Here is a 24085-nt window from a genome sequence, read left to right on the forward strand (position 1 = left end):
CATAATGCGTAAAGGTCCATATACATATATAAGGCTTAAAACTGCCCGAAAAGAACTGAACAGATTAAAGTTGTCATATATCAGCTCCCATAACAACTGCAGAATGTATTAGAACATCCGAACAAGCATATATATCTTTTAATAATGTTTCTGGTATTTTTCACAGCCTAATACCCATCAAATTAAATCAGTGTGAAGCCCAAAGACTCATACAAGGATTGAAACATGTTGCCTTACTGAAATTAAAACGGTAGTATATATATTAACAAAGATTTTATAGATATTAATTTTAGGTCCCATTACAACAGAAGAATAGCCTAATAATTACCAAACTCTGCCATGAACTACCTTCCCTTATGTTTTTGTTTGTCTGTACAGATTAATAAGCAATCAGTTAATATATAGAGTCGATATATGAGTCTTGAAGAGCTTGTGGTATATCCCTGTGTTAATTCATATCTACGAGTTTATTAAAGAAATTAGTGTAGATTCTTATAAAACATACATAAAGTGCGGTGGTTCAATTTGTGTTTTCTTCTATAATCTCTCTCTCTCTCTCTCTCTCTCTCTCTCTCTCTCTCTCTCTTGGCAGGCGCAATTTTTTTCTTGAGCTCCCCCTATAATCTTTTTTTTTTTCTTCTTTCTTCTCCGTACTGCGTGGCATAGTACTATTCCACGGCAGATGTCAGTCATAAAAATAGTAACAGTAATAACAATAATGATAATAAAACTTCCTTCTTGAGCTGAAATAAATAAACTTGAACAGAAGCGATAGTGGAGGAGGTAGGCTTTTTTTTCTAATCTTTTTTTCTCTCTTCCTTTTTTTCTCCCTCGCTCTCTTTTCTAAATATACCACCGACGAACGTAACATACTACACCAAGTTCACCCCGCGGCCAAGCCATTTCTGGGTTAATGTAAACTTTCAATGCGTCTAAATTATTCAAGGTGACAAGATGACGGCCATTTGAGAGGAAGGACACGAAATGTTGAAAGTTCTTGCTATATAATTTGCTGAAGTTTATCACCCATATTAAACTTATCTCTTTTAATATAGTCTCCCATCACCCCAACATGATAATTTAAATATTTGGAAAAAAAGCGAACTATTTAGATATATTAAAAGTTCTTGCTAGTTTGCTTAAGTTTATCTAGGGTAGCATCCATATATTAAACTTATCTCTTTTAATATAGTCTCCCATCACCCCTACATGATAATTTAAATATTTGGAAAAAAGCAAACTATAGATATATTAAAAGTTCTTGCTAGTTTGCTTAATTAAGTTTATCTAGCATCCATGTTAAGCTTATTTAACTTTATTGTAGTCCCCCCAGCACCCTAACATAACTTAAATATATAATAAATTCAAGGTGATCGACGGCCATTTGAAAAGAAGGAAACGAAATCATAAAAGTTTTAATTAAGTTTAACTAGCATCCATATTAAGCTTATTTACCTCCTTATCTAGTTTGCTATAGTTTACCTAGCATCCATATATTAAAATTATTCTTCTCTTTTAAAATAGTCTCCCATCACCCTCACATGATCATTCAAATATATATAAATTCAAGGTGACGGCCATTTGAAAGGAAGGAAACGAAATATTTTTTTTTTGCTAGTTTGCTTAAGTTCATAATAGGCAACCATGCCAATATTAAGCTTATTCATCACCTGCAACATAATAAATAAGGTTCGGGTGCTCAGTCCCTGCAAACATCCTCATAACATAGAATTACGTAAACTTTTCAGACTGGCACACAATATCGTTTATAAATACCCGTGACGGAAAACTTGGAACACGCGGGAAGGGAATAAGATTTGGAAACGATTCATGGTGGTAAATAAATAGGACTTCAATTAAGGCATCATATATTAGCGTTTTCATCTTCATACGCTGCAAAATAAGGATGGTTCGCGACGGGTAACAAAATCATGTAAAACTTTCCTAGGGTGCCCCATATAACATTGCTCATTAACAACTAGCGTAAAATTTGGTGCATGGGATAAGCTTGTATTTGGAAAGATCAGTCATCGTAGTACTCGCTGGGTATATCAATTAAGGGCATCAATTAGGCATTTACATCATAATACGCTGCAAAATAAGGCTGGCTCGCTCAAGAGAAAATGGGGAGAAAGAAATACCAATGCTGGCGCCCTAACTCAAACTATGGCATGCACGCTCTTGAGAAAATCGAAAACACGAAATAAAAAAATGCACCCCGCCGGTACACACCCATGCCAGCCAACGTGGTGTTTGTAGAATGTAGTTAGAAAATATATTAAATAAGCCACTTCGTCGTTAGGGGCTGATTTATGGTGATTTCCGAGGTGCTCTGGCAGTGGGGTGGCGGCGTTATTCGAAATAAATTTACACAAAACGGCAATACATAGTGAACCTAGGGCGTATAAAAAACGATTATTAAATTCCGATTAAATATATTATACCATCCATATCGTCACCAGGGGCTGATAGGAGGAGATATGAGAGGTGTTCAGGGGGTGGGGTGGCAGCCATGTCCGAAATTATGACTAAATACAAGGACACAGTAAGTAAAACATATTTCCCCATGAAAAATCACGCTAAATCATCTGATGTGTCATTTAGGGCTGGATTATGGAGAAATTGGAGGAAAATGAGGGATATTCATGGGGTGGGGTGGCAGCCATGTTCAAAACTACCCCTAAATATATCAGGACACAGCCAGAAGAACGTATATAACCCCATGAAAAAATACGTGTAATCATCTGATGTGTCATTTAAGGCTGGATAATGGAGATATTGGAGGTTAATAGGAGGAAAAACGAGGGATGTTCAGGGGGTGGGGTGAGACCCATATCCCAAAACCACCCCTAAACGCCAGGACACAGGGAGAAAACACCTATTCCCTCAATGAAAAATTAATCTGAATCACCTAGTGTGTTATTTAAGGCTAGATCATGGAGAAATTCGCGGTTTTCACGTGACGGGGTGGTGGTGGAGGAGGCGTTATTGGAACCTCTCATCCGGGGCCCAGGCGGCAATGGCGGGTGTCGGCCCTCAGTGAAGAGTCCCCGTCGTGAGCGCGTTTCCCAGGTGATATGAACGCTCGGCCATGCTCTCTGGCGCCGGGAGAACCATTTAGCTGTGAAAGATGCAGAATGTGGTGCGTGGGAGTCTCGGGAAAGAGCGGTTACTAGAGGGCGAGGAGAAGACTGATCGTGGTGGTGGTGCTGATGGTGGAGGTCCGTCCCCGAATAATAATAATTCCGAAAATAAATGCCAGGCGTATGCGGACCTCCAGGACAAATTCTTCACGGTATCCGGCGAGTCTGACAGCGAAGAGGGCGAGGAATCGGAGGTGAGTAGCCGCGGGGACACGTGTTTGGGAGGATTTCCGTGAAAGACCCAAATTTGTGGCCCTCAACTTGTGGGTCGAAGTCGGCCTAAGGGTAAAATTACATCGTGGCCTTGTGATTTTCAGTGTATATCTTCCACTGGGGGGGATAAAACCACTATCGCCATTTTTAATATTACCAAGAAGTGGAGAAGAAGGATGCATGAGGGGGAGAGGGTGGAAGTAATGGCGTAGTGTGGAGAAAGACGTGGTTTGGGTGTGGATCATGTGGATGGTGTGGCTTTCCAGTGTTTTAAGGGCGTGATCCTTGAAGGTGGAGTCTGAATAGGAGGTTTTGGAGGATCGAGGAAGAGCGGGAGAGAGGAGGCACTGTTGTAAAAGGGAGGAGGAGGATGTAAGGAGATGACCAGGCGTAGAGACGGACAGACAGACACGGGTATGGTTGGGGATGTGGTGGGGATGATGTGGCGTGCTGGGGAGGGATGGGGAGCAGGGAAATGCGTACTGGGGGAGAGGGAAGACCAATGGCATGAGTTAATTATATAATCTCATCTTCCATGTTTGTTCTTTTTTGTCCTCTATCACATGCCCTCCCTCCCTTCCATGCCTCATCTTTGTCATCATTTATCCTCATTTTCTTTTATCTCCATATTCAGCCATACTTCTCTATCCTTTCACCCACCCTTCTTTCTTCCTCCTTCTCCTCTTCCTCTTCCTCCTTTATTTCATGCTCTCCATCCATGCCTCACCTTTGTTATCATTTATCCACATCCTCATTCTCATCTCTTTATTCAACCATACTTCTTTATCCTTACATTCACTACCCACCCATCCACCCTTCTCTCCTCCTCCTCCTCCTCTTTCTTCCTCTTCTTCCTCCTTGGTCCCTCTCAGTCAGATAACACGCCAAATATCATACCTTTATCACTATCCCTCACACACTGGGGCATGAGAACACTTGCCCTCCTTGTTTGCCTCTCTCTCCCTCATTCCCTTTTTATCTTTTGGTCTTCTGTCCTTCCCCTTTTATCTCCATTCCTCCTTGATGGTTTCCAGGGATGGGTTAGGGGGAAAGGGGTGGTGGTGGTAGGGAAGGGGGAAAGGGGTGGATTGTTGCAGTATTTTAAAGCTTTTGAAATTACATCCTTCTTAAAGGTGCATTGTGGTAGCAAATGCAGCAGCAACAGTAGTAGTAGTAGTAGTAGTAATATGAGTAGTAGTAGGAAGGGGTAGTATGTTCATGCTTTACTCTTAATTTGTGTGTGTGTGTGTGTGGTTTTATATTATTTATTTAATTACTTTCTTTGTAAGTTTACTTGTTACATGGATTTCTATTACATACTTCCCTTTGATGTCTTGGGATGCTCATTGATGAACCAACAGTGTGTGCAAAAACCAGGTGGTGTATGGAATGGCCATGTTTATTCTGTCTCTCTTGACTTCTCAAAAAACTGACCTCAGACACCCTGAACCCTTTTCTTGCACTGGAGCATTGGACAAGCAGTGGGTGGCTGTGTGTGTGTGTGTTTTGTTTAGTACAGAGAAGGAAGCTGGAGTAGATGGTCATGCAGGTGGTGGTTGTTAGGTTGACAGTGTGTTTGTTGTAGATGTTGTCAGTGGGAGGAAACAATCAATGGAGGTCAATATCAAAGGGGTAGTGGAGGTGGAGGAGGAGGAATATTGACTTTTGTGATCCACCCTCAAGTGGATTGGATGAATCTTGCTGTTTGCCAGGCACCTTGCATAAGCTTCAGCTTCAGGATTGATTTTGTGTGACCTCATACTAGTATCCAGCCAGCTGGCCTTCCCCTGCTGGAGGTGGCCTGCACTGCACTGTCATGGCAACTGTTGATAGACTCCCCCCAGCCACACACTGGAGGCTGCCCTGCTGCCCCCCCAACCTGTGGCACTCAACAGGAGGCAGGCACCACTTGCATGGGCTGGCAGAAACTCATTACTTGTGAAGAAAGTGATGCAGATGTGCAAGTCTGCCCTGTACGTGTGGCACTCAGCAGAAATCAGGCCACACTGAACTAGGCTGAGTAGGGAGTGGTGACTGCCCTCCAGTCTCCCATACCTGTGGCACTCAGCAGGAGGCAGGCCATACTGACCTATGTTGAATAGGGATCATGACTGCTCTGTACTTTTGGCACTTAGCAGAAAGCAGGCCACACTGAACTAGGCTGAGCAAGGAGTGGTGACTACCCTCCTGCCTCCTACACATGTGGCATTCAGCAGGAAACATAGGCACCATTTGCAATAGGAGAGAATAGTGAGACAAGCTTGGGAGACTACTCTGGTGCATCCTACACATGTGGCACTCAGCAGGAAGCAGATACTTTTTACAAGGGGAGGAAATGTTAAGAGAGGCATGGAAGACTGCCCTGCTGACTCCAACACATGTAGCACTTACCAGGAAAAAGAGGCTCCACTAACATAGATAGGGGATGTGGAGACAGTCCTGGGAAAGCTGCCTTGTTGCTTCCTGTACATGTAACGCTACAGGAAACAGAGGCACCACCAACATGAGAAAAGAATGATGTGACAGTCATGGAAATATGTCATCATGATGCTTCCTAACATGTGGCTATTAGCAGAAAGGAAGAGGCAACACTGACATAAGAGAGGAATGTTGTGACAGCCCTGGAAAGCTGTCCTGGTGCTTCTGTACATGTGACAATTGGCAGGATGCAGGCAACACTGACCTAGACTAACAAAATCTTCTTGCAGCAGGAATAAATAGATAAGCAGTCCTGGAAAGCTGCTTTGGTGCCTCCTGTACAAGTGGCAATTGGCAGGAAGCAGACAAACAGTCCTGGAAAGCTGTCCTGGTGCTTCTGTACATGTGGCAATTGGCAGGAAGCAGGCAGCACTGACCTAGACTAACAGAATCTTCTTGCAACAGGAGAAAATAGGTAAGCAGGCCTGGAAAGCTGCTTGGGTGCCTCCTATTCATGCGGCAGTTGGCAGGAAGCAAACACCACCTGCTTGCAAAATGAGTAAATTAGGAAGCAGGCAAAGAAAAAGCTTCCCTGGTTCTCAGCTTAACTCTACATGCACAGAAATTTGATACTTTTGCCATGGCTGAACTTATGTGGGTAGTACAGAAAGATGATTCAGAAGTACCCCTCTGCCTCCCCACCCACCAGCCCTCTCATGCTGCCCTATCACACTTCACCCCAGTAAGAGTAATAAAGGAAAAGGATGACACACTCCCACTGTCACTCCACACCTCATCCGGTATCCCTTCTCACCCTCCTTCCAGTCTGCCCTTCCATGTATTAGACACACTTGATAGGTACTGGGTAAGAGAGGAGACATATACAGCTTCCCCTTTTCTCCTCCCCTTCACCCCCCTACAGTAACCAACTTCCCCATGCCTCATCCTGTGCTTCTTACCTTCCCTTCTCCTCCTTTCCTATACCACCTAAACACACTTCATTTTATTCTTTATCCCTTCAAATTTTATCTCCTTCTCTCCATATCTCCTAATTTCCTCTGCCTTCTAATCAACCTACTCATCCTGTACTTCATCCTATCTCCTTTTCCTCCATTCCTATACCACCTAAACACACTATATTTTATTCTTTAGCCCTTCAGACTCAACCACCTCTCCTCTCTACAGCTTCTCCCCCTTCCCTCCCCCCACACTCTACTCCTCTTGTATTCCCTCTTCTATCCTCCTATTCCTCTCTCTCCTCCATTTCCTCTTTATCTCCTTTCCTACACCAGGCAAACACTTCACATGTCAGTCTGTACACTTCATTTAGTCCCTACCTCCTCCTATTCCTCCTACTCCTCTCCTCCACTCCTACAGCACCCAACACCCCCCCAGACCTCTTCCTGTAGCCTAGTCTCCCCCTCCCTCCTCCCTTCCTCTCCCTCTCATGTGGCTATCAGTGACTCACTGATGTTTGCTCCCCTCACCCATGCCTCAACAGCTGATGGACACTCACTCCTGCTACTGGGAAACTTCCACTCACACACCTTTGCATGTGGAGAAGAAGTGTCATTCCTGCCCCCTAGCTAATCACCCCTCACACCGAAGAGGATGTCGGAGAGTGCCTTAATTAAATAGTGGTCGTGATTATCCCCCCAGTCAGCTGATATTAGAGATAAGGCCAGAAACCCCCCCAGAATAACATGGCTGCTTTCAGTTATATGCGTACACAGGCAAAGTTTACATAAGGAGCTTGCACTTACACACACACACACACACACATTCATTTTTTTTATTTTTCTGTTAGGTTAGTTTTCCAGGGTTACTGTTGCGTTATATCTGATAGTTTCATCTTTATTTTGTTGTCCTAATTGATTCCACGTTAGATGGGATACTCTTCTGCTGATTCTGTTTATTTATAATGGAGTTGCTGCTGCTCCTGCTTCTGCTGCTATATTTTTGCATTGATGATTGTCTTTATATATTCACCTCATCTATCTTGTTGTTTTCCTTCCTTTTTCTTTTCTCCTCTTGTTTTATTTTCTCTTTTCCTTTCATTTACTTTTATCTTCTTTCCTTTTCCGCTGCTGCTGCTGCTGCTGCCATGAGATTTAATATGTGTTGGCTATGTATATTTTCTTCTTCTTTTTCCTCTTCCTGTGTATCCATCCAAAGCACATGTACATTTCTTCCTCTCTTTCTTTCTCCTCTGTTGAGCATTCATTCATACATTAACTTCCTATTCTATTTTTATCCTTGCTGTTTTGTGCCTTCAACATTTTTTCCCCTCATCTGTAGCTCTCGCATCTTAGATCCTTTGCTTTCATGTTTTTCTTTCTTAAACTTATGTAAGGCCATATTTAGTGTCTAATGGCCTAGTTGATTTGCTCTTACTCTGAAATATTGTTTGGAATCTTCTCAGGCAAGCTACAGTATTATTATTTTTTCTTATTTTATGGTGCATTTGTGAAGTTTTGGTAAGACTATAATATTTCCCTGCAGATCACACACCTAATACAGCTCTTTTCCTGTATTTCACAACTCGGTAAATACACACACACACACACACACACACACACACACACACACACACAGCCCAATGTCCTTTCTCTGAGGTTAAATTCTAGGCATTTTAGTTGCATAAGGTCTGATCAGTACTGCTTTTTTTTTTTTTTTTTTTTTTTTTTTCCCCCCCTCCACTAGTCGCCCCTGAGCTGCCAAGTGCCCATGACTGTCCTGGCTTGTCACGGAGGCAGTGTTGTGTTTGTTTTGTTGTTCCACTCCACCAACAGATTGTATTACCATTGCTCAGTCAGTATATTGCACCCATGAATATATCCACGAAACAGAAAATGACCTATACATGCACACAGACACTGATTTATTTACTTGCTGCTTTATTATTTTTTTACAGCCCTTTGTGTTCCTCCTCGAGCTTAAAATAACTACCCCATTTTGTATCTTGAGGCCTCTAGATTACGTGGAACCATGGATGGAAATTAAATAATGTTATGTGTTTAATTAAAATGGAGGTTGAAAGGTAAAAGTCTTCCCTGACTCTGGAAATACCCAGAAAGCAATTATCCTATTGAAGGTTACAAGACTTTTTTTTTTCTTATGGAACTGCAAGGGCAACACACACACACACACACACACACACACACACACACACACACACACACACACACACACACACACACTCCCTCCCTCTCTCTCACTTCATGAACAACAACAGTCGAATGGAATGTCCTGAAAACTGGAAGGAAGGAAGGAGGTGAAGCAATACCCAGTGCATCATCACCTTGCCCAGCCGAGGAGAATTTAAAAGCACCAGCAGGGGGGGTGAGCAAAAGGAGGAGGGAGGACACCTTATGCACAGATGGGGCAGTTTGAATAGGAAACATGACGGAATGGGAAACTCTTGACACGATTATGCAAATGTTGCCCCGTCCGTCACTCTGGAGGCAGGGAACACATGTATCTTGCTTGCCCTTCCTCTTCTTAGCTCATAGTTTCCTCTTCACCACAAGCCGGTAATGGAGTCTTGGTGGTGGGTTTGTTTAGGTAATTTAGGGCCACTTTCACAGTTCGCCATGATGGGTTAGTAAGCCTCCAGACAAATACGTACCAAAGACTGAAAATTACTTGTGTAGCGTTTTGTGTTCTAAGTTAAGAAATTTGAGGAAACTATACGGGAAATCTTTTGTGTATCTGGTCTTGTAACAAAAACCTAACCGTTGTGGAGTGTACAAGGTTGATAATTTTGGTTAAATTAGGTTGGTTCTGGTGATTACAAAGCCAACTCTTAGTGCATAAAGACCTCACACAGAATTATGCAAGTGTTGATCCTGTTTAAACTCACAGTGTGTTTGTTAGTTAAAAGACTTTTGCCCCTGTCTCTGTTATGATTTGCCGCCACCACACGCAAGTAAATGAATCTGTAGTATGTCTGTGTGTGTGTGTGTGGGTAATTTTCTGCTTGATGGATATACTCATTCACTTGGGTTGTAATAGTGATCCCAAAGAAGTGCAGAATAGTATAACAGACATGGTTTTCAAGAGTGTAGGAAAGCATTCTTTGTGTTTATGTATTGGTTTTCTTTTTTTATAACATTTCTGCCTATAGCTCCTGTAGGCTTTCTTGAGGGGCCTAGCTGGTGGTCGGCACAAGCCCGTCATGGCCCAGGCAATCTTTTTTTATAGCGCGCCAGTTATGCTTGGCTCATGCTGCCCCCCGGAACTCATTCTTGATTCACTGGACGGTTTCTTCTAGAGTCCGGGTTGATTGGTGGTCGTCAGGACAGCATGTGGGTAGTCTTAGGCCACTCGGCGGTGACTGAAAAATCCCAGGTGGTAGCGTGGGGATTCGAACCGACATTGTCCATGGCGTGGTGAATGTGAGCCCAGCACGCTAACCACTCAGCCACCGATATATTCATGCCGTTTGGATAGTAATAGTTACCCCAGAGAAGTGCAGAACAGTATAACAGACAAGGTTTTCAAGAGTATAGGAAATAATTCTTTGTGTGTATGTATGTTTTGGTCATTTTGTGCTCACTGTTTATATTCATGCAGTTTGGATTGTGAATGTGACGTACAGAACAGCATAATTAGACAAGGAGGTGAAAAGAAGCGAAGGAAATAGAATAATGAAGAAATAGAGTAGGAAATAGAAGAGTGAAGGATTAGCGACGGAAATAGAAGTGAAGGAAGTGCATAGAAAAATATAGACTAGAGCAACTGAGACAGGTAACGGCAAACAAGGACAGAACTCAACCAACACATTGCAGGAAGTTACTTTAATCTGACCTTAACCCAGTACCAGCGATGGGCCAAATTTGTGGCTTTACCGTGTAGCAGCGACGGGCCAAATTTGTGGCTTTACCATGTAGCAGTGACGGGCCAAATTTGTGGCTTTACCGTGTAGCAGCGACGGGCCAAATTTGTGGCTTTACCGTGTAGCAGCGACGGGCCAAATTTGTGGCTTTACTGTGTAGCAGCGACGGGCCAAATTTGTGGCTTTACCGTGTAGCCACGACAGGCCAAATTTGTGCCACGATATAAACCCCCTCAAAATAGATGATACATAATCTGATCACAAATGCGTTGATATATATTATGAAATGGTTTGTGGGTTTCTGTGAGGGGTGATTTTTTCTCATTTTTCTCGCTTGGAGGGACCATTAAGAAACATGATCCCCGCTGCTATCAGGCTAATTACTTGACCAAATTGCTAGCACTTCTGAGCCCTTCCTTCCCTTCGCTCAGATCGCCAGTTGGCTTGACTCGCTCACAAACAAGCAAGCACGGAGGATGTTCTTGCATAAGTAATTGGTTTAAAAAAAGGAAAGTATAGATAAGTAGGTCATGTTTATTTACGAATACAGAAGATTTGAGAATGCTGCAAAACCACATTATGCAGTTTATCTCCTCCTCCTCCTCCTCCTCTCTTTGTTTTATTTTTCCTCCATCCTTCTTTTGTATTCCTTCCTCATATATCTCTCCTCCTCCTCCTTTTCCCTTCTCTTCCTCCTTTTGTTGTTATTTTTTCTCTTCTTCCTCTTATTTCTCTCCTCTTCCTCCTCCTGTTGTTTTGAATTTTTCTCCTCCTCCTCTTCCTCCTTTTGTTCTTCCTCATTTCACCTCCACATCCTCCTCCTTTGCCTCCTTTTGATCTTCCTCCTCCTCTGTCTCCTCTTGTTCTTCTTCCTCTTTATTTCTCTCCTCCTCTGCCTCCTTTTGATCTTCCTCCTCCTCTGTCTCCTTTTGTTCTTCTTCCTCTTATTTCTCTCCTCCTTTTGTTCTTCCTCTCCTTCCTTCCTCCTGACTTGTCATCATCTACTTCTCATCCTTTATTTTCATTATTTTTATCACTTTTATTTTCCTTCCCATCTCTTCCTCTGCATCCTTTTCTCCTTCCTTCCTCCTCAGTGTTATCAGTATCTTCTCATCTCTCATTTTCATCATTTTTGGGGGGGAACTTTCATAGCTTCCCATCTCTTTCTCCTCCTCCTCCTCCTCCATTTTAATCTTTGACAAGTAGTAATAGAAGTAGTAGTTCTCTTTCCTCCTTCTCAAGTTATCAGTATCTTATCTTTTTTTCCATTTTCATAACTTATCCATCGCTTTATTTTGCCTCCCACCACTTCATGTCTCCCCACTTTTCCTTCCTCCTCCACTTTAGTCTCGGACAAGTAGTATGGTACGATCCCTTCATCAGCATGGATAGGACAAGTTATCAGCAGGTCAGTGCCACACCACCTCCATCTTACTACACACACTTGCATATGCTTTTCCCATTTATTCGAGTGGCATTCAGCAGGTTGTTCTGTTGATGTTTTCGTTTTTGGTCGAACTCCCTCCCTTGATGCAGAAAAAAAACACTTACCTACCCACAGTGGCATGCAAATTTTATCCCAGGCATCAAGCTCGTAGCCCTATAGTACATTGCTTGGGTCTTTCTCCAAGCTCAAAGAAATCGGGGCTCTAACGCGATGCACATCAGAGGCCCGACTGGTGCTGCCAAGTTTTATTTATGGCCACAGCCTCTTATGCAACCCAGTAACCAGAGGGGCTATAATGATGACAGAATGGGGAGGAGTTTGTATGGATTTGTTAGCTTTGTTTGTCTCTCTTGTTTTGAATATAGGAGCAGTAACTTTTTGACATTATTATTATTTGGTAGAGGAGCTATAATGACTGAACGAGGAGGATTTTGTGAATGGTTAAGAGTTTATGTGGATTTGTTGGTTTTATAATTATCTCTCTTGTTTTGAATATAGGAGCAACAATGTTTTGACTCTCCTTTATTATTTAGTAGAGGAAGTACAATGACAGAACGAGAAGGAGTTTGTGAATTATGGAGTCTATATAGATTTGTTTGGTTTATATTTACCTCTTGTTTTGAATATAGGAGCAACAACACATCAACTTCCTTTTGTTATTTAGTAGAGGAACTATAATGACAGAATGAGGAAGAGTTTGTGAATTAGGAAGTTTTACAGATTTGTTTGGTTTATATTTACCTCTTGTTTTGAATATAGGAGCAACAACACTTCAACTTCCTTTTATTATTTAGTAGAGGAACTATAATGACAGAACAGGGAGTAGTTTGTGAATTATGGAGTCTATATAGATTTGCTTGGATGTATAGAAGCAGCAGGATTTAAACTTTTTTTTATTTACTTTCCTTTCCTTTCTTTTTCCCCTTTATTTTCCCTTCTCCCTCCTCCTCTTGCCTCAAAAGAAAACGAATGATTGTGTCTAAGAGATTGATATTTATGGTATATTCCGTAACACTTTTTATATGTCTCCCTGTTTTGTATAGAGGAACAGGAACATTTCAATTTTTTATTTTTATTTTCTAGTTTCCTTTTTCCCCATCTTCCTCGTCTTACCTCGAATGAAAACAATCGTGTCTCAAGAGATTGTTGTTTATAGTATATTCCTCAACACCTTTCTGTTTTGTGTCTACGAGCAACAGCATTTCAACTTTTTTTATTATATAGATTCCTTTTTCTTTCCCCTTTTTCCCCCCTCATTCGGTCTTCCCTTGCCACAAAAGAAAGTAGTGTCTATGAGTTTGGTATTTCTGGTATGTTTCTCAATGCCTTTTTCACTCGGCCATGGTCAGGATATATTAGTAAAGAGGATGAAAAGTGACAGACTGGAAACTAACAGATATATAAAGTAAAAGAACAGTAATGGGCAGGACACATCAGTAGGAGAGAGAGGACAAAAAGTGACACTGGGAACTTACTGATACATTATAATTAACCCGTCCGCTGTGATTGGCTCGGATTTCGCCTTCACTGGTAGCCTGGTAACATATACTCCCAGGTCTTTCTCTGCCTCTGTGGGGGATAGTGGAGTGTTTTCCATGTGGCATTGGTATGCTGGATTTCCCCTCCCAAGGTGAATGACTTTACAGTTTTCTTCATTGAATTGTAGCGGCCACTTTTTGTTCCATTCCTGTAGCTTGGTGATGTCTTCTGGTAGGAAATCCACAGTCAAGGGGTTAAAATCAAGAAGTTGTCATGGTCAGGAGACATCAGAAGGAGATGACGAAAAGTGACCGACTGGGGGGGGGGACTACATAAACTAAACGGTCTCTTTTCCTCAGCGTTTTAATGGACAAGCTATATTTTGCCTGTTTGCAGTAGAATGACATACAGACTTAAAGATTATTAAAAAAATGTATATATGTATCCAGAGACTCAACTATTATATTTCAAAGGTCATTAGATTCATATTATTAGCAATGGAAAGTGAGAACAATTAGGCAACCACTGTAGGAGGAAGGGAAGGAGGAGGCCATTCAGTGGATAGTGTGATAATATTAGTTTAGTTTGCATAACGTTTACACATGAAAATCTGGAGGCTATTTATTTATTTATTTATTTGTCTTCATTGTTGTTTACTTGCCTGTTTTTGCCCTTGAGCTGCTTCCTTTACCGTAAAAAAAAAAGTGGGGAACAGTACAGAAACTAACGGAAATGCTTGCTATGGTAGTGTGGGAAAACTGGGAACTAGAAGAGTGGACAGCTGTAATTTCTTTGTGTTTGCCCTGGAGGTACTTTCTTTACTGTTAAAACAAAGGGAGGTGGTACAGAAACTAATTGAAATGCTTGCTATTGGTAGTGTGGGAAAATTGGGAACTAAGAGGCAGAGAAGACATTGTATTTTAGTTCATTAAGCGCAGTTCACACGGGCAAAGCTTCCTCGGTGCCGGTATCTCTGTAAAAAAAAGGGAGGTACAGAAACTAATTGAAATGCTTGCTATTGGTAGTGTGGGAAAACTGGAAAGTAGATAAATGGACAGCTTTAATTTCTTTGTGTTTGCCCTGGAGGTACTTTCTTTACTGTTAAAACAAAGGGAGGTGGTACAGAAACTAATGGAAATGCTTGCTATTGGTAGTGTGGGAAAATTGGGAACTAAGAGGCAGAGAAGGCATTGTATTTTAGTTCATTAAGCGCAGTTCACACGGGCTAAGCTTCCTCGGTGCCGGTATCTCTGTAAAAAAAAGGGAGGTACAGAAACTAATTGAAATGCTTGCTATTGGTAGTGTGGGAAAATTGGGAACTAAGAGGCAGAGAAGACATTGTATTTTAGTTCATTAAGCGCAGTTCACACGGGCAAAGCTTCCTCGGTGCTGGTATCTCTGTAAAAAAAAAGGGAGGTACAGAAACTAATTGAAATGCTCGCTATAGGTAGTGTGAGAAAATTGGGTAGTAAGAGACACAGAAGGCATTGTATTTTCTTTTAGTTCATCCCTCTGAGCTTCTTCCTTTACTACTGAAAAATAAAAGGACAAACTAAATTAAGTGCTTGCTACGGGCAGTCCAGTATGGGAAAACATGAGGGGGACTTGATTGCCTTTCCGTCCAGGGTGTTCTCCTCCTCTTGGTATGTGTCTCATGATCTCATTGACCCTTACTGATGTTTTTGGCACCTTGGGATTATTACTTCATTAATGAGGGAGTAAGATATTGAGGTCGGTATTATAAGATCGTTTCAGTTCTCACATCAACTATTTCTAAAGGTCAAAGAGGGGGTCAGTCAGGTTCTAATGAGTGTTTTTAGATTCATGGTACAGAAGAAGGGCCAAACTACCACCAAGGTCATGAAACTACTACAGGAAATGCCCAAAACTCCTGCGAAAGCCTTGGCAAATATGTGAACTTGGGCGACGAAATGTTTTAAAATACGACTCTGGGGGTCTTCGAGTGATGGCTGGTGTCAGTGGTGTGGGGGCCAGAATGTTGTTGCCAGTGCTTTGCTGTTTGGTGACTCTGAAGTGACAGTTATTGTGGTTGACTTCATCTTGGGTCACTTTTTGATGTGAATATATTATCATGCTAGTTTTCAGGTAATTGCAAGTTTGTGGTGTTATCAGTGAGTGTGAATGATGCCAGTTCTTGCTGTTTAGGGGGGCTTCGTGGTGCAGTGGTTAGCACGCTCAGCTCACAACCAAGAGAGCCCGAGTTTGATTCCCGGGCGGAGTGGAAAAATTTGGGCGGCTTTTCCGATACCCTACGCCCCTGTCCACCCAGCAGTGAATGGGTACCAGGTATTAATCAGGGGTTGTGTCGCATCTCCTGGGATCTGTTCCCTTCTCCTATTATTCCTTCCCCTCCTGTCTCTCTCCTGCATATGACCACAGATGTTGCGCCGACTAAACGAAACTTTCCAAACTTTCTTGATGTTTAACCATTCAAAGTATCCATTAAGGTGATTTAACCTTATGAAGCCGCACTGAATTTGATGTGAATATATGATCCTGTTAGTCCTCAGATGTTTGTTATCATTGAGAGAGTGAATGATGCCAGTTCTTGCCATTTAACCACTCAAAGTATCATGGTGATTTATGTACCTGATGAAGTTGTACTGAATTTCCTCTGAACATATGATCCTGTTAGTCGTCAGGTGATGCCAGGTGTGTTTGTTATCATTGAGAGTGTGAATGATGCCAGTTCTTGCCATTTAACCACTCAAAGTATCCATTATGGTGATTTATGTACCTGATGAAGTTGTACTGAATTTCCTGTGAACATATGATCCTGTTAGTCGTCAGGTGATGGCAGGTGTGTGTTATCAGTGAGAGTGTGAATGATGCCAGTTCTTGCTAATTAACCACTTTTGCGTATCCATTATGGTGATTTAACCTTATGGAGTACTTCTGAATATGTGAGTGTGGGATACTACTGGATGTCTTCAAGGAATGGGCTGGTGTAGCTGTTATTAGTACAGGAGACAATGTTGCCAGACCTTGCTGCTCTTACCACACTCAAGTGCCTGTTGTGATGTAACCAAAAGATAGTCATGTGCTGATGAGTGTGTTGATGTTAGCGTCATGTTTTGGCTGGTGGTGTGTTAGTAGTGTGAGAGGGGCTGAGTGTTGACAGTTCTCGCTGCTCCGTAACACACTCTGATGCAACCTTGGGATAGTTCATCATCACCTCTCCTCCCGAAATTGACCTCTCTTTTGGACACTCTTCTAAACTTTTTTTTATATAGGGGCTGTGATTGTCGGGGGGTGGGGTGGGGTGGGGGCTCTCATTATTATTATTATTAAAAAAAAAAATCGCTTATTCTTTTACTGTAAAAAAAAAAATTGGGTGTGTTGATGTTAGCATAATGTTTTGGCTGGTGATGTTACTAGTGTGAGAGCCAGAGTGGTGTCAGTTCATGATCTTCTGCAACACACTTTTATATACACATGGAATAGTTTACCATCACCTGGTCGTGTGTTGATGAGTATGTTGATGTTAGCACAATGTTTTGGCTGGTGGTGGTGTTAGTGTGAGAGCCAGTCTGTTGCCAGTTCATGCTCTTCTACAACGCACTTCTATATTAACATGGGATACTTTCTCATCAGTTAGACAAGGCTCATGAGTGTGTGTGTGTATTTACCAAGTTGTAGTTTTACAGGCCTGGGCTTTACGCTCATGTGGTCCCGTCTCCATATCTACATTTATCCAACTTTTCCTTAAAGATTTGCACACTCCTCGCCGATACTACATCCTCACTTAGTCTGTTCCAAACCTCTATATTTCTTTACATCTCAAGCATCTTCCCTTCCTCAGTGTGTGGGTGTGTGTGTGTGTTGATGTTAAGGTTACTGTGTTACTGAACTGCTACTCTTCTAGTTTCAAGTTTGTCTTACCACCATAGTACACCACATTTATGATAAGGGATTTTGTTTTTAGTAAATTACACTTGTATTATTAGTTTTTAGTTTTAGTCCTACCATGGGGTCAGAGGGGGGTCATTAGTAGTGGCAGGAGAGAATGTTTTGGCCGGCATTTGGTCTATGCCACCTTTGCCCTGGCTACTACACTCTTATATATGCTTCTGACTTTGTTTTAGAGCTGCTTCCTTTTCAATGAATATAAAAATGTCACCACTTTGTTTGATATCACTATCTTCTCATCTTCCATTTTCATTTTGTTTCCTGTCTTCTCCTCCTTCCCCTCATTCTTTTTCTTCTTCCTCTCCTCCTCCTTTTACTTCTTTCATCACTCTGCTCCCCCACACAATATGGTAGACTTTGGTTCCCTTGTGGTGGCAGCCCATTGCTAAGCCAGACCTGTTTCATTCCTGCCCACATGCTTTCACCAGCACCCTCTCTTTCCCCATTACCAGGTGGAGCCGTTTGCCCTGGGTGAGGCGGAGGGGGAGGAGGAGGAGGGGGGTGGACCTGGTGGCAGCGTCCGCAACAAGTTCCTGTTGTCCGCAGCAGCCCATGCCACAGCAGCCACTCCAGAGCTTGGAGCTGCCGCACATCATACCCAGCCACACTTTGATCCTGACACGCACTCTCGACTAGTGGCACTTCTGGAAGCTGCCGGTCAGTATCTTGTTGTGTGTTTCGTTGTGGTTGTCCCTTCCTCAGAGCTAGTGTGGTTAGGCCCTCAGACCTCTCTCTTAACCACTACTTCTTTATAGGAGCAGTGCTTAGCGGGCTTTTTTGTTCTCATTTGTTTTTGCCCTTGAGCTGCTTCCTTTACTGTAAAAAAAAAAGGGGGTGTGTTCAGTACTTGCCTCTCGTGCTGTCCCTGTTCAGTAATCAACCTTTATTCATCTCAGGAACTTAGGATATTCAGACTTGCAGGCAGTCACTTTGCTGCCATTTCAGTAATGTTGTTCTGTCTCCTTTCTGGTAGCCTTGTACTTCTAGCCTCTTCATCAGTTAGTTGTTTCGTTGTTTTATGTTCAGGACAATTCTTGTCCACTAGGGAAAAATATGCTCTGCTATATAAGCATGTCTGGTTAGAATAGAGTGTAATATTCACTTCCCTGTGATCCTTAGTTTATTGCAAACAAATAATTGGGTGTGTTTTGCTGCTCCCTTTATTATAATGCATTGATAGGAGTGTGTTGGTACAGTGCCATTAACTGTGTCTTTCATGTCCCGCCAACTCAGCTGACTAGAACACTGCAAACATCAGCATGCCCTGCACCTGAATTATTTAATGTGGAAGTTGCCATTTTCCTGTATTGCCACAATTTAATGTTAAGCCTTAGTATACAAGTGCACAGTGAGGGACATCCCATCAGATCACTTTATTAATTTCCTAGGATGTAAAATAAGGACTTGGGAAGAAGATGTCATGTCTAGGAAGCTGTCCAGCCAGGGACTGGAAGCCCTGACAATGAGGAATTATTTAGTGATGTGCATCCCAGTGGTGTCAGGAGCTTGTGTTTAGGATGACTATAAGTTATCTTCCAGGAAATAGGATAAAGGTGTCTGGTTGTATTTCATAATTGTGGTACTTAGCCACCTGTTGCTAGTTTTGTATTTAATAAAGATGTTATATAATTATATTGTCAGTTAATATATAAGCAAATATAGAAGTTGCCACAATAATCTTGAGAGAACATTCTCTTCTCTGGTTTGCTGCCAATCAGTCAGTTAAGTCATGCCAGGTGTGTGTATATGTGTTCTATATGCTGTACAGTGATCCACTCTCCATTACTAATGCAGAACACTGTATGTAGTTTCCTCGTCCTCAGACCCGGAGGTATTGCGCCGCCTCACCTCCAGCGTGTCCTGCGCCTTGGACGAGGCAGCCGCTGCACTCACGCGTATGCGCTCAGAGACAGTTGGGGGAGGAGCAGCAGCCGCAGCAGCCACAGTGGGGGGAAGCAGCAGCAGCAGCAGTAGCAGCAGCAGCAGCAGCAGCAGTAGTAGCAGCAGCACTCCTGGGGACGGTCAGCGTACCCTAGTGGAGGCCTGCACGGACGGAGACGTGCCCACCGTCCGCAGGCTGCTGGACGAGGGCCGGTCTGTCCACGAGACCACCGAGGAAGGGGAGAGCCTTCTTTCCCTGGCCTGCTCTGCTGGGTATTACGAGTTAGCCCAAGTAAGTGGTCCCAACACCTGTATCTTCTTTTATCAGTCTTTTATTCCCCAAGTGTGCAGCCAAGTGTTTGTGTAGAGTCCCTGGGTGTGGGTGGGCACATCCCAAGGGTAACTGGGTGGTCCTTCCTTTATCATATGGCTCCAATTATTGCCAATACTTTCCTGTATCCTATTTACAATTTTGAATATACTGAGTTTGTCTGTTACTTAATAGTTTGTAATTACGTGATGCTGGCAACCCTGCAGCATTGCCTCACATGCTCACTGCCTCACATCAGTACAGTAAGCTGAATGGACAGGTAAGAATTGTGTTTATCTGTTCATGATGGGTGGGTGGTGCTGGTGTCCCAGGGTGCTGCAGCAGACCTCTCAGTAGCCATTGTTCCAGCCAGCTAACGTGACCCCTCCCACCCCAGGTTCTCCTAGCCATGCGTGCCAACGTGGAGGACCGGGGCATTAAGGGGGACTGCACCCCCCTGATGGAGGGAGCCTCGGCCGGACATGTAGAGATAGTGAAACTCTTGATCGCCCACAACGCGGATGTCAACGCCCAGTCCTCCTCAGGCAACACCCCCCTCATGTACGCCTGTGCTGGGGGACACACCGATGTTGTCAAGGTGAGCAGCAGCCTCACAGCACCAGCCACTCTCAAGCCACGCCCTCTGCCAGGAGGCTTCGCTGAGTGACTGGTTATTTGTGTTGGATAGAAAAAAATACTTGGACTGTAAAATTATCTTTTTCTGCGTAAATTAAATCATGTATAAAGGGTCTTGAAGTCGACCACAAAGTACTGGACTGTTGCTACTCTGAGTGGAGGATGCAGTGGGAAAGATTTTAACCCCTTCTCCATGGCCGGGCCAAAACAGCACCCCGCGCCGTATCCGGGATTGCCACGCACGCCAAATTTCAAAAGTCGCTATTGAATATTAACAAGTTTTCAGCCATAAACTCAACATAATCATCATGTATTATATATGAAAACATGCAGAATTAAATGGTGTACATATAGAAACAAGTTAATTGATGATTTTGAGATGTAAGCATAAATATACAGAGATGAAATAACTTGTATACTGGCTAAAGCGGGCCAGGGCGCAGCACATTCTCGGATATGGTACGCCGCACGTAAGGACACAGTATACACATCCTCATGTTGAAGGAGTTAAGGTCTTAGGGGGTCAGTTGTGTTGACATGAGCACAGATGGTTGGAAGTGAGCCACTGCTACATGATCACCCTTCACAGACTGTACCATCCATCAACACAAATGACGCAAGGGGATTTTAATTGTTTTCATATCTATATCAGCTCGACACACCTAGATGTCAAAGGATTCATATCACAGTAATGGTTTATCCCACAACTTATTCTTTCTTCCCCCTTCAGGTCCTTCTACACCACGGGGCCAACGTAGAGGATCACAATGAGAATGGCCACACACCCTTGATGGAGGCTGCTTCGGCCGGCCACGTGGAGGTAGCCAAGGTGAGTCATGAATGCAGAGTGTCACCTGCTCTTCTCTCCACCGTCTGTGCGGAGAGTTAGCAACCGTTGAGTACTGCCATACCGTACCGTAGGGCCATATTATTATTTAACATTTCATTGCCCAAGAGCACACATTTGACATGGCTTTACCAGTTGTGAGTCTTTCCAGGGGTAGTTTTTTTTCCCATTTTCTTTCTTCTCACTTTTTTTGGGGTACCGTTTTATCTCCAATTTATATTTTCTCTTTGCGTTCCATTTTTTTCTCCTCTTCACACTCTTCTGTTTCCATTCTTCGCCTTCCGTTTTTTTCTCCTTTGCCTCTTCCATTTTCTCTTTGCCTTCTTCCATAAAATCATTCTCTCCATACTTGACAAGGCTTCTGTATCATGAACTCTAAAAACTCATGAGAATGCATTTTACCTCTTTTTCTTTGGCCTTTAGAAAAAATAATTGATGAGAGACGGTAGTGTTTAAGAACATGGCCCTTAGTTTCTAGGTTACTTGGAGTGTGATATGCATTTTATTATAGAAGGAAAACAAATTGATACCCTGTGTTTTGCTATGATTTCGCTCTCTCCAACTTTGTCTATATTATCTCCATTCCTCACACCCCATCTTACCTACCATACTCCCTACCATACCTTATCTAAGTTTCATAGTTGTCTGCTGTGTGGTATTCATTTTCTAGTTGGGAAGGAAAACAAATTGATACCCTGTGTTTTGCTATGATTTCGCTCTCTCCAACTTTGTCTAAATTATCTCCGTTCCTCACACCCCATCTTACCTACCATACTCCCTACCATACCTTGTCTAAGTTTCATAGTTGTCTGCTGTGTGGTATTCATTTTCTAGTTGGGAAGGAAAACAAAATTATGTCATGTTTTACTGCTCTTGACTCCACTCTGTCCATCTCTTCTACATTATTTTTGTTCCTCTCAACCCATCTTAATTTAACATATTTGGAAGACTATAGTTGGGAAGGAAAACAAAATAATACCCTGTGTTTTGCAATGACTCCACTTTATCCAACTTCTCTCCATTATCTCCATTCATCTTATCCGTCTTGTCTTCATCCTTCCACTCCTCTTCCAGATCCTGTTAGAGAAGGGCGCTGGCATCAACACCCACAGCAACGAGTTCAAGGAGTCGGCCCTGACCCTGGCTTGCTACAAGGGCCACCTAGAGATGGTCAAGTTCCTGCTGGATGCCGGGGCCGACCAGGAGCACAAGACTGATGAGATGCATACGGCCCTGATGGAGGCCAGCATGGACGGCCATGTAGAAGTGGCCCGCCTCTTACTAGACTCAGGGGCGCAGGTGAGGCACACAATCGCTGTTTTCATTATTATTTGGACAGGTTAAATTTTACGGTTGTTTATTTTAAAGGTTTCTTCTTCATTTATAGTCCATCTCTCATTCTTGGGGTTGGACTTGCAATGATCCTCCTCCATCTTGCTCAATCCATTGCTAATCCTTCCTCTATTTCTAAAACATTTCCAACTGGTCTCCTTCCAGATAGGTACCTCCATTTCCTCCACCCTCCTCAGCTCTCTGCTCTTTGTCTCTTCTCACGTGTCCAAACCCTTGCACCCGTCTCTGTCTGACTCTCCTTTGCATCTTTCAAACCACATATCCCAACCACCATGATTGTTTACCTTATGGGTGTGTGTGTACATTCCTTTGTTCCACTTATTTGTATAGGTCACTTCACTGGGTTATGTATCCCGACCTGTGTCATTTTGTACATTTCAATCTGAGTTAGATGCAGTGGTTCTTAGCATCAACCTGGCACAATACTTTCTAAGGCAAAGCAGACATCATTACTGACCTTTCTCTTCTGGCCTCTTGTTCTTTTTTCTATTGTCTGAGTAGCGTCAAGCAAGCTTTTTTGTTGATGTTTTTGTATTTTTACCCTTGAGCTGCCTCCTTTGCTGTAAAAAAAAAGAGAGAGAGAGAAAAAGGACTGTGCTCTGCTAGTACAAGTCAAGTCACATAAGCGTACACTCTGGTGCTACTCAGGTAACTGACCGCTCCCTCCCGCCTCCCTTTTCTCCCAAGGTAAACATGCCCGCTGACAGCTTTGAGTCCCCGCTGACCTTGGCTGCCTGCGGGGGCCACACGGACCTGGCCCTGCTGCTGCTGGAGCGTGGGGCCAACATAGAGGAGGTCAATGATGAAGGCTACACCCCCCTCATGGAGGCAGCAAGGGAGGGGCATGAGGAGATGGTCACCTTGCTACTGGCCAGAGGTGAGACATGGCTGCAGGTCATTCTGAAGTCCATATTCTTAAATGTATTGTGCTCCCCTTACAACTATTTTCCAAGACCACAGGGAAGATTAACTGATTCTTTGTGTGCTTTTTCTGTTCAGGGTGCAGAAGTGGGGTATAACTATCACTAGCATCACAAAACAGTCCATTGAAGTCCCTGACGAGAGGCTTTTCACACAAGCTTACTGAGGTGCTGATGCATTTAACCCGGTAGCAGCGACGGACCAAATTTGTGGCTTACCATGTAGCAGCGACGGGCCAAATTTGTGCCATGATATAAACCCCCCAAAATAGATGATACATAATCTGATCACAAATACTTCGATATATATTATGAAATGTTTTGTGTGAGGGGTGATTTTTTCTCATTTTTCTCGCTTGGAGGGACCATTAAGAAACATGATCCCCGCTGCTACTGGGTTAAGAACACGGACTTTAGGCTACAATCTCCTTCCTCATATTTTAGGTTACTGGCAAGGATGTGTGTTTAAAATCTTTACTAAAATTCAGCCAACACCCTATTTACCCTTCATTCTACTGGAAATGTGTTTTTGTTCTTAGTTTTCTGTAGCCACTTGGTCTCTTCTCTTTCCTCTCTGCACATGTTTATATGCCATGCTGTGTAAACTCTAATTACAGTAACTCCCATACAGTCATCTCTTTTCCCATCATTATTGTGCATTATATACAGTA

At 42.9% G+C, this 24085-nt stretch overlaps 1 protein-coding gene across 5 annotated transcripts in view; it reads left to right on the top strand.

Annotated features, from left to right (window-relative positions):
- Positions 1 to 2983: 2983 nt before the first annotated feature.
- LOC126980663 (ankyrin repeat domain-containing protein 17-like) overlaps positions 2984 to 24085 on the top strand; it is a 35557-nt gene continuing 14455 nt past the window's right edge. For 2 of the 5 annotated variants that reach the window (XM_050830752.1, XM_050830753.1), the window contains exons 1-7: positions 2984 to 3337; positions 17920 to 18124; positions 19276 to 19640; positions 20056 to 20256; positions 21025 to 21123; positions 22216 to 22440; positions 23182 to 23371. In XM_050830752.1, coding sequence (XP_050686709.1) covers positions 3131 to 3337; positions 17920 to 18124; positions 19276 to 19640; positions 20056 to 20256; positions 21025 to 21123; positions 22216 to 22440; positions 23182 to 23371 — 1492 coding nt within the window. In that variant the 5' untranslated portion in view covers positions 2984 to 3130. Of the gene's footprint in view, positions 3338 to 6064; positions 6250 to 17919; positions 18125 to 19275; positions 19641 to 20055; positions 20257 to 21024; positions 21124 to 22215; positions 22441 to 23181; positions 23372 to 24085 lie in introns of all 5 variants that reach the window. The other 3 variants (XM_050830755.1, XM_050830756.1, XM_050830754.1) reach the window with 3 other exon arrangements.

This window comes from Eriocheir sinensis, chromosome 45, assembly GCF_024679095.1.
Source record: "Eriocheir sinensis breed Jianghai 21 chromosome 45, ASM2467909v1, whole genome shotgun sequence".
Taxonomy (NCBI): domain Eukaryota; kingdom Metazoa; phylum Arthropoda; class Malacostraca; order Decapoda; family Varunidae; genus Eriocheir; species Eriocheir sinensis.